Source organism: Parasteatoda tepidariorum, chromosome 6, assembly GCF_982258835.1.
Source record: "Parasteatoda tepidariorum strain Cologne lab strain chromosome 6, Ptep-v5.0, whole genome shotgun sequence".
NCBI classification, from domain to species: domain Eukaryota; kingdom Metazoa; phylum Arthropoda; class Arachnida; order Araneae; family Theridiidae; genus Parasteatoda; species Parasteatoda tepidariorum.
In genome coordinates this window covers 14,938,037-14,949,628 of record NC_141760.1, presented here as the reverse complement: position 1 = coordinate 14,949,628, position 11,592 = coordinate 14,938,037, and the positions used below count along the sequence as shown (strand labels likewise).

General features: G+C 32.7%; 2 protein-coding genes across 2 annotated transcripts; both read right to left on the bottom strand.

The window, feature by feature from the left end:
• Window positions 1–2,883: 2,883 nt before the first annotated feature.
• On the bottom strand, window positions 2,884–4,736 carry LOC147807606 (uncharacterized). Its single transcript, XM_087166710.1, has 2 exons — window positions 3,915–4,736; window positions 2,884–3,837 (listed from the first exon to the last, which is right to left on the bottom strand). The coding sequence occupies exons 1-2, from the start codon at window positions 4,734–4,736 to the stop codon at window positions 2,884–2,886; spliced, it is 1,776 nt and encodes a 591-aa protein (XP_087022836.1).
• Window positions 4,737–4,820: 84 nt separating this feature from the next.
• LOC147807605 (uncharacterized) lies at window positions 4,821–8,373 on the bottom strand. Its single transcript, XM_087166709.1, has 2 exons — window positions 8,286–8,373; window positions 4,821–5,641 (listed from the first exon to the last, which is right to left on the bottom strand). Exons 1-2 carry the CDS (start codon window positions 8,371–8,373, stop codon window positions 4,821–4,823), a joined length of 909 nt encoding a protein of 302 aa, XP_087022835.1.
• Between the last annotated feature and the right edge of the window lie 3,219 nt (window positions 8,374–11,592).

Genomic DNA, 11,592 nt, shown 5'->3' with positions numbered 1-11,592 from the left:
TTAGTTGGATTGGCAAGAGCCAGAAATGGCTATACTGCGCCAAGCACTAGGTTAAAATTTGGTTATACGGTTAAACTAAGGTATTATTTTTTAAAGCAGAGAATAAAGTCCAATGGCTTTGATAAATTTTAAAAGATTGTGATGTATAGGGTCACCAAGTAAAGATTGAAGATCAGTGTTAAAACTGCCAAAAAATTTTTTTATCAAGTATTTGAATCGTCTGCAGTCAGTAAAAATATGCTTAATGGTGATAACAACTTGACAGAATGCACAAATAGGTGCATGATTAAAGATGAATATGTGATAGAAATATTAAAACCATAAACATTATTCAATACATACATTGATAACTTTGAAAATTCTCGGTCCCTGCTGAGATATTTAGTATTCTACAATGAGAGAGATGGACGTAAATAATGCTGTCAGTAGGCTCTGTATAGGGATGAAGCTCTTTAACATTGAGAATTCTGGAATTGATAAAGTTGTCCTCGATTAAAATATAAACTAGGGGGCTCCGCTCACTGCTCGCTACGCTCGCCAACCCCCAGAACTGCTCCGCAGTTCCATTGCATATTGCTTCGCAATCTTATAAAAATATTTTAACAAATTTAAATTTTAAAATAAAAATGCCAGTTATTGAAATCAATTACTTAATGAAAGTTATACACTTCTCTGCCCCCTTCACAATTTGATTATCTTTTATTCATGTAGCTGAGAAATTTGGAGCTGTAGCAGAGAATATATCTCAATAAGATCACCAAATGTACCATTGCCAATTTTATTTAGAAATTTAATACAATCCCATTAACTTTGCAAGGTTCGCATGTTTTGGGTAAGCGTCATTTTTATGAGGATTTGTTTATTGTCATTGCGAAAAATAGAATCACCGGAAATTGAATTATGTCAAAAATAAATGGGAGTAGTGTCCCTGAACTTTTGAAATGTATTCTTTGTATCAAAATTTGTTGTCCACACGTAACACCAGTTAAAACTACGCAAACTAAACTGTTCCGATGAAAATTTTCGACACAATGGCGTTTTCTTTCAATATGAGTTTGTGAGGAGGTAAGTCACTCACAGAAAGACTATTTAAAAATTCAGAGGGATAAAGCGTTTGCTCGTGATCATTGTCTGTAACCACCAAATCATAACTGCTGTATAGTCTCTCTTCATCGAGCATCAATCTTTTAAAAGTTTGGATTTGATTTATTCGCAATCTTCATTCATCGGAGGCAATATTGCTCGATTTGTTATCAGAAGTTTGAGCAATTTCTGGAATATAACGGTAAATTTCATCAATGATGGCTTTAAGACCACCAGAGGTATCATTGTCAATTTTGTGAAGAAATTCAGTAAATTTATGTTCACTTGGCAAGGCTCAAGTGTTTTGGGTGAGTATCATTTTAATGATTTGAGTCCATTTTGAATAAAATGTGTTATACCTAATTGTTAAATTTAAATGTATGGCTGTTAGCATTTCCCGAGAAATACCGCGAGGAGGTCGCCATATCTCATTTATCATGGGGAGTTTTGATTCTGGAAGGTCCCCTTGCCTACTTCCGATGTGTATTAAACATAAAACAAAATAGTTTTGTTCGCAAAAGTTCTTTATAAACTATATTTTTTGTAAAGACTCTCTGATCATTTTTTAAATGTCCTTGCTCATCTGTATCAGCAATAAAAAACTTTAAGCCATCAAATGATCGGGCTCGACTGGCAGCCACATACAACTGTCCATGTGCAAAAACTGGTTGCGGTAAGTAAATACCAACCTTATTAATTGATTGTCCTTGTGATTTGTTTATTGTCATAGCAAAAGCAAGAATCACCGGAAATTGAATTCTGTTTAAAATAAATGGTAGTAGTGTTCCAGAGCTTCTCAAATTTATTCTTGGAATCAAAATTCACTGTTCAGATGAAGCACCTGTTAAAACTTCGCAATCTAAACAGTTTCGGTGCAACCTTTTGACGCGCATTCTCGTACCATTAATAAGTGCCTTTGAAGTGTTAAGGTTACGTATCAGTAAAACAATGGCATTTTCTTTCAATGTGAGTTTGTGAGGAGGTAAGCCACTCACTGAAAGGCTATTTAAAAATTCAGTGGGATAGAGAGTCTGTTCATGTTCGTTGTCAGTAACCACTGAGTCACAACTGATGTAAGTTCTTTCTTCACCTGGCATCATTCTTAAAACTTGGTGATTAATCTCCTCGCAATCTTCATTCTTCGGAGCCAATATTGCTCGATTTGTTATCTCGGAGTTTGAACAATTTCCGGAATATTACCGTAAATTTCATCAATGATAGAAAGTTTGATCAGAAAGTTTGGTATCTCAATAAGATCATCAGGGGTACCATTGCCAATTTCCTTAAGAAATTTAATGAATTCACGTTCACTTGGCAAGGCTCGCATGTTTTGAGTTAGCGTCATTTTTATGATTTGAGACCAAAATGGCCAGGATTTCACGCAGCTCTCAACTATTCCTGCGCGACCAGAGTGGGGTACAACTGGCAAAGTTTGCTGAAAATCTCCACAAAGCAGGACAGTTTTTCCACCAAATAACTTTTCTTTGTCACCATTGGAGGTGATATCTCGAAGTAATCTGTCAATTACTTGTATGGCATAGACCGGACACATGGAAACTTCATCAATAATTATTAAAGATGATTGGAGGAGCCTTATAGCATGTCTGCTGTGATGCCAGATACAGAATTTTCTAAAAGTGGGATGGGCAATTTAAAAACATTATGGAGAGTTCTTCCTCCTTCAAGCAAACTGGCAGCTATACCACTAAAGGCACATGAAATGCAATCATGCTGCATTGATCGCAATTTACTTAAAATGGCTTTTTGAACAAATGTTTTCCCACATCCAGCGTGTGCAGTTCAGCAAAACACTTTCTCATTTGATTCTTTATCTTCATCACATAGCACAGTTTTTAATACTGTATCAATGACGAAACGTTGCTCTTCATTTGCTGCTTTGTACATTTCTTCAAATAAACTATCTTGTTTAAGTAGATCAAATAGATTATCATCATTGTCGTATTGTAAATTGAGTGGAATGGGCAATCCAAGTGATTCACATGATGTATTGTGAGTAATTAGAATTTCTTCTACTTCTAACAGACACATGTTGAATATATTCACCTCATTATTAGATTTAAGGAAATCTTCACACAGAAAAGTTTTAAAGTCATTCCAAAGTGCAAGAGCATTAGGTGGAACATTGATGCCACAAATAAAGCCAAACAGTTGCCTCAATTGTTTTGGATGTTGAAAATCCTTAGCCTCGGTTAAGCATTCACGCCATTCCTCATCATTTGATGCAATTCCACGGGAATAAGCTGCTTCAAAAAAATTTGGAAAAACAACTCCATCATGCAGCCTTAAATCTTCAAAGGATTTAGGTCCTCGTATATGCAGTAAAAGGAGACGCAAATGAAATAGCTCAACATTCTTTGGGTTAACTGTGTATAAACGTGTGATGGTTTTATCAGCTCCACGCAGTCTTGTTTTCCACTTTTTTTGTTGATCTTGCCAGGTATAATGTTGTGGAATCTCAACATACAACAAATTATTAGCAGCAGGATCTTGTTGGTTCAGAGTAAAGAATGCCTCTAGCTTTGTAACTTTTGGTGATGAAGCTACATGTTCTTCATTGCCTTCTCGAAAGTACACTGTCTGCTGGAAAGGTAAATGGCATTCAAGTCGTATAATACTATGTGATTGATAATGCATTTCATATTCAAAAATACGCCATGCAGCTTCAGTTGATCCCGCATACCTTCCATTGAGAAAGGAGTCAATTTCATCATAGACTGCCACTCCTTCACTTTTCTAGGAAAATTGCAATGTGGCACAATCATAACCTTTATAAACATATTTATAAATATACTTTGAACAGTTGAACAAACTTCGAGATTAATGTGGCAGTCAAATTTGGCCAATAAGTATGGATTGTAAGGAACAATAAATCTGTTGTCTACAGTGTGGCCTCGTACCTCAATAGTTCGACTATCATCTCGCCGCTTGTAAAGTGCATACCCATTGACATTATCATTTGTTGCTTCATTAAAGTCTTTTGGAAAGTTTTTTTTGCACTTTCCCTTCTCCATGCATACAGAATGAGGATTAAGTACACCACATGGACCATGAGTCATGTAATTCCCAACTTTTACATTAAGTTTAGAATGAGTATTTTTGTGTGGAATTTCAGCAGAAACAAATTTGTCAATATCAGCCACACTTCTGATTTTATCATGGTCATCAAGAGTTAATAACATGTGGGCATGTGGCAGACCACGTTTTTGAAATTCGATTGTGTATATCAAAGCAGCAATTTTACCAAACACTTGTTTTTTTACTATGCAGGCCAGAAGTTCTTTCAACTTACAATGAAATACACGCACAACAATATCTGGTCGATAATGAGAGGATTCCCGTGGTGCTAAGTTTTCACTGATCTCTGGCCAACGTGGATTGCATGTCATTGTTAAGAATAGAGAAGGTTTGCCAAACCTTTGAACAATGGACATTGCATCTAAATAGTTTTGATGCATATTACGGGGAGAACCAATGAAAGAAGAGGGAAGAATGACTTGACGCCCAACTCTCAAATTGTTTTCAGCTGCACGCTGGTTTATGTAATCAGCTACATTTAAATACATATCTGCAAGCAAATTACTTTGATTGTGCCTTATAAAATTTAAGCGTGTGCCTTCAATTCGAACATACATATCCACAACCCACTGAAGATACAGTTTTTGTGAACGATGCAATAAACTGAAAGTTTCTCTGATGGAAAGACGATAGGCAGCATACTATCTCATTGTTGTTTTGTTTCGTTGATTATTTGTAACAGTGTGCGAAATATTAATATGCCATCCAGGATCACCATGGGGAAACAGTAGCGGATAAGCCAATGGGTCTAACGATGAGTCTAAAACAGAAACTGTGCGAATGCCACCTGACTTTGACATCACCACCAGGTTTCGTTCCCCAGGAGGTACTCCATCTACGCATCTAAAGATTGCTGCAACATCTGTACTTGTGGCATCATTGTACCGTTGTTGATCAGACGACGCGTTGACAGTGATGTGCATGCATATTTCCTTTTCATTTCCATCACTGGAATTCCTACAGAGATCACCCATTGTTTGAAAAGATTGGACATATAAATTCACTCTGTTCAGATATACAGCTATTTCATGCACAATGTTCGCATCACATTTGACATTAGCTTGTTCACGCATTCTGTGTTCAACTGCTGTATCTACATCATAAAAGTAATTCTGAGCGTACTTTGGCTGACAACCTTCACTTGGTATAAGTGAACCAACACGATGGTAAAATGTGTCATGGATTTTAAAATGATACATTCCACCGGTTACACTTTCATCTAAGTGTGTCTCAGAATTTATCATAGCAAATGCAGAATTATAGGAGCGAATATTCTCCAAATAATTTTGGGATCGTTTCTTTGCAGTATGGTCTAAAGATGTTACACCAGTAATCAAATTCTCAAAATATTGTGAATGCGACAATAAAGGAAGATCAACCTTGCCTTTCTGACAGCAAATACCATATTCATTGCTACCCAAGTAGCACATAACATTAGATAATATCAGAAAATCGGCAAAATCTAACGTTATATTACACAACTTGTAATATTAGAAAGATATAAAAGGTCGCTGTTTGTTCAGACTTTTATAATATTAGATTCAATGCAAACTAATATTATCTAGCGTTCTCTGTAATATTATATAATATTAGATTCTATGCAAATTAATATTATCTAGAGTTCGCAGTAATGTTATTTTGCATAAGTTTTGATGCTATATAATATTAGTTTTTGTATTTTCTGATATCTTGCATTGCTTTTTATATTTTGGAGTAAGCAAGAGGAAGATATGGATGGTAGAATAATGCGGTGATATAATTTTACTTAATTTTTATGTATTGCTGTGAAGCAGTAAAACATGGAACAATAGTTTAATGTCTTTCCATGCATTATACTTACCATGCATTATTACTTACTTTAACAACACATAAATACTAAAAAAATTACATTACCGAATTCGACTACCAACTATTTTCCTTCCTCTTACTCCAAATTATTTTGGATCCAACTGATTTTTATTAAGAAATAATACTTAAATAAATTAAGTTTTGAATTTTTTTCTTTCTTTATATCAAGATCATAGTGATAAATTTTATATCATTTCAAGTGTTTATCTTTAATTTTAAAAGTATTCTTAAATTTTTTAAAATCAAGCGAAGTTTATCATAATCTTAATTCAATTTTTTAGTTTATAAAATATATTTTATAAGTCTCTACTCTGGTAATTTATAATATCACTATTACTATTATTCACATTATGAAATTATACAATTTCATAATGTTAATATTTTCTTAATTTTTTTCCCACTCAATGTAATTGTAGTTATACTTTTATTTAAATTGAATGGAAATTTTCACTTTAAATAATTTAAAAATAAATTACTTACTTCCAAATATTTTTCTTCTATTGAAATTGCATGGAGAAATACTTACGTAAGTTAATTTTTTCTATATCTGAAATTTCACCTAACAGAATCTGAAGATATTTTTTCAAACCAAAGACATCAGACAGTGAAACCAGAAAAGGATTTAATATTGAAATTAGTTATTAAATTCTTATTTAAAAAAAATAATAAATAAATACATGGCACATCAGAAAAATGTAATAATTCTATAATTGAATTAAAAGTTACTATGTATTAAACCAGCAATTTTTTCCAAAAAATTTACTTAACATTTAAATTTCAAAACCAAGTAATATTGTGTTTTATCTTGCTAAATTTGTACTAATATATAATAAAATACACTAAAAATTGAATGCTAAATTTTGAGCAGCTTATCTTTTATTGATAAAAAATAATTTCCCTTTTTTTCTAGGCTTAATGACATTATTCGTTTATTATTGCTAAAACACAGTCAATCTAAAATGTTTCTATCTCAACTTTAAAAAATATGATTGAATTTTTAACCCTTAGTTAAAAAATCTCTATAAAATTGGGTTACGTAAAAAAGTTACAATCGTATTAAGAAAAATTACAAACTGTTAAACATTACTTGTAATTGTTTTGTTGACAAAATGAAGATAAAAGAAAAATGTTTACTAAGAAAATTATTACAGAAAAATTTGTGCTAAGTCAATAAATTCAAAAATAATTAAGTTAAATTCTTTATTGATTTTTTACAATTCCTTGGTTATATCATAGTGAAAAAATGAAATAAAAAAAGATGAAATAAAAAGAGAAAAAATAAAAACTTCTGATTAATTATCACATCCGAATATATCACAGATCATATATAAATTTCTTTTTCGTTTCTACAAGTTATCAGATAAATCAAATGAATTACTGAGGTAGTTTAACTCCACCAGCGAAGATCTTTTCTTTGAACAGGGCTCTCAACACTTTTAGGGCAAAAAATTGGGAAAAATGGGTACCATTTTTGTGGAAATGGGGGACCCATTTGTTGAAATGGGGTCCAAAGTTTATAAAAGCAGAGTTGATCTACATTGAACAAATATACATTTTTTATAATCCTTATACTAATCTAAAACATTAAAAATAAAATGCACTCATTCATTTTTTAATTATTATGAAAAATATTTTTTCAGCAAGTATGTCAGATAAAATACCACTAAGTATGTCTCAAGTAAGTAGTCAAGTATTTTTACCTAAGTATTTTTCTTTCTTTTTAGTAATATACAAATATGATAAGATAAGAACAAAATTTATGATCATTAAACTTGATGAAATTACACACACATATATATATATACTGTAATATTCTTTGAAAGATTATAAATTTATTGAAGATATGAAGTTATTGTCTAGGCTTCTTTGAAAAAAAACTTCCTTTGATTTGCAGTCTTCTTTTGTGACTAGAACTCCATCTATCATTGCCTGCGCTACTTTTGCTTCAGCAATATTGTTGGACATTAAGGCTTTTTTTAATTTTTTGTTTGCTTCTTCAAGTAATGTATTGATACGAAGTTCCCTAGTACATTGCATTGTTTAAGATCTAATGATTATTCCATAACCTGTATTCACACGTGGATCCCTATATTAGCTAATCTAAATTAATTTAAATAATATGATAACAACTATCTACAAATTTTAATTAATGTTTAATTCTGAATATTTAAATACACATCTTGATTATTACTAAACAATTAATCTCTAACTATATCAATACTACAAATTAGAATATAATTTAAAGAAAGCCAACATACCCCTGCACCTTTCTCCCTCACACGCCAGCTTCCTTCCTTCAGATTGCTCCCTTCCAACTGCCGGACGCTCCACAAGATTCTTCACCATCTCAGGGCAACCCTTCAAAGTCCTTCTGATTGGATGATGAAGAAGGGGCTGCCCTATTGACACCTATCGCTCAGTTGGTGAAGTCGCCCGCCGTAACATCCCTCCGCCGCTAAATTCTACTTTGTGAGGGAGATTGGTGTCAAGAGGCAGTTGCTTAAAGTCCAATAGATGATCTGTCAGGATCGGAGTCTGGATCACATGGATCGGAGGCTGAGGATGCTGCTCTTAAATAATGGATGAAGATTGACAGGCTCACACTGGAACAGTATCGAAGAATAGCATTCATATGAACGTAGATGGTCGAAGTCTGGATCGGAGTCTGGATCACATGGATCGTAGTCTGGATCACATGGATCGGAGGCTGAGGATGCTGCTCTTAAGTAATGGATGAAGATTAACAGGCTAACACTGGAAGTGACGAAGAATCATCTGTCCTCCAAACTGGAACAACTGATGTCGTACATGGAAAGTCAGCACAGGAGCCACGGGTGTCATGGTTGAATGATGATCGGGGATCTGAAATGTTTGGCAGAATCAACTCTTTGGAAGGAACAATTTGTTTATTTTTTTTTTTTTTTTGGAGGGAGATAAGGATACAGAGGGTCTGTGGCTATTTACTTATTAAGAATAAAAAATTTAATGTAAATAATCAATTAAAAAAAAAATTTTTTTTTTTTTGTATATAGATATTTATTTTACAATTTAGCTTGTCTGGGAAAAAAAAAAAAAACAATTTGCAAACTTAATATTTTTCTCACGGGCCCTTGTGAAAAAAAAAATTCTTTTTTTTGAATTCCCTAACTGCACGCCAGCATACAATTAAGAAAAAACAAATGTTAACAAATAATTTTTTTTTTTTTTTTTTTTTTTTTTTTTACAAATTTTAAACTTTATTCTGTTGGTAAAGATGAATTCCTAAAAACTCTTGTTCTGAAATTATATTTACGATTTGCATTAATCTTAGTAGGTTTATTCTCATTATTCTTCGGCTGCAAATGCAATTTAATAAATTTATCTTGTTCTGTAGGATCCTCATCTTGTTGAGTAAGGTGCAAATAACTAAACCTTTTAATGAACGGAATCATCCTATGGACATGAGTAGATATGACTTTCCTTGGATTATTAACGAGCATTAATTTATAATTTACTATTGAAATCCTGTCTACAACTCTATATGGACCGGAAAATTTTGGTTTTAATTTTGCTGATAATTTACTTGTAGTGTTAGGTGTTTTCAAAAAACAAAGAGAACCAATTCTGAAATTTATTTTTTTAGTATCAATGTTTTTTTCACTGAGACGTATATGTTTTTTTTCTTGCTCTATCAAGTTTGTTAATGTTTTGGAAAAAACTTCATTCAAATTTAAAATTAACTGTTGTAGATATTCGGCTTCTGATTGAAATTTATTAGTAGAATCTTTAATGCAATATGGTAATCTCATATCTCTACCATGTTCAAGGAAAAAAGGTGATGTATGTGTCGCCTCATGAGTCGAAGAGTTCAACGACATCATGACATGTGGAAGCAATTGGTCCCATTCTGGGTTTTCGTCACAGAGCGCTGCTAGGATATTTGCAATCGAATAATTTGGGCGTTCTACCCTGCCGTTAACAAAGGCACTGTATGCTGAAATGTGTCTCCTCTCAATTGAATTTATTTTACAAAAATCAGAAAATTCCTTACTTTTAAAATATTTAGCGTTATCAGTAATCATTACTTCAGGGCAACCTTTAAATGCAATAAAATTATCGAAAATAGCTTTACTAATAGACTCTGATTTCGTATCCGACAGTGATACCAGATGGATATATTTAGTGAAAGCATCGATAATGGATAAGACATATTTATTTCCTTTCGATGTTGTTTTTAATGGTCCGAATATGTCGACATGGCAACATTCCCCTGGAAATTTACTTTGGGTAAATGGTTGGTGTGGAGGTTTGTTTACATTAAAGGCACTGCGTCTGGATAAACAAATTTCACACGAATTGATAAAATTTTTCGTATCGCAGTACATTTTAGACCAGAAAAATCTTTCTCGTAACCTATGATAGGTTTTGAAAAACCTCAAGTGACCTCCGTAGTCATTATGAATTGCTTTGAGAATTGTGGATTTTAAGGAATGTGGAATACAAATTTGCTTAATTAAAGAAGTTCGCGGGGATTTGGAGTGTCTTTTACTCAAATGCATAAGCAACCCTTCCTCGGAAATAAAATAAGAATCATCGTTAATAGTGTTGTTATTAATTTTCGAAATAATTGTTTTCAGTTTTGGGTCCTGATTTTGTAAAGTTATAATGGTTTCGGAATTGGGAAAGCAGATAGAATTAGTATTTATTGACCGAGACAAATGATCTGCTACTGGATTCATCGTACCTTTTACATATCTTATCTCATAATTAAACTCTTCTAGTGCTAATTTCCAGCGTAAAATTTTCGCGGATGGATTTTTGTTAGAGAGAAAGCCTAACAACGGTTTGTGATCTGTATAAATCAAAAATTTCTTTTTACCTATTAAAAATGCTCTAAAAAATTGAAGGGCACAGTATATTGCATAGAATTCAAGCACAGTTGCACTATATTTTGATTGAGTCGGGTTAAGTTTTTTTGAATAGAAATAAATCGGTTTTATTTCACCTGAAGGATAGATTTGCTCTAAAACAGCTCCAATTCCTTTTTCAGAAGAATCTGTAGTAATTTGCATTTCTAAGTTGAAATCCGGGAGAGCTAAACAAGGTGGTTTCAAAATTGCGTTTTTTATGTCTTCAAAAGCGGCTTGAACAGTAGGAGACCATTCAAATTTTACGTCTTTGCGTAACAAATTCGTAAGAGCATGTGCTCTGGCTGAAAAATTTTTTACATATCTCCTATAAAATCCGCAACATGCTAAAAATGATTTAACATCTTTTACATTTTTCGGAACTGGGAAATCATTAATTTTGACCGTTTTATCTTTATCAACCGAAATTCCGTCGGAGGAAACAATAAAGCCTAAGAATTTACATGTTTTGGTTAAAAATTGACATTTAGCAGGAGAAAACTTCAAATTATACTTTTCGAAACGGCCTAAAATTTCATTTAATATTACTAAGTGCTCCTCTATTGTTTCGGAAAAAATTATTACATCATCGATGTAAACAAGCGCTCCTTTATGTAATAAGTCACCGAGAATTTCTTGAGCAATAGATTGAAAAGATTTAGGGCTATTTTTAAGTCCA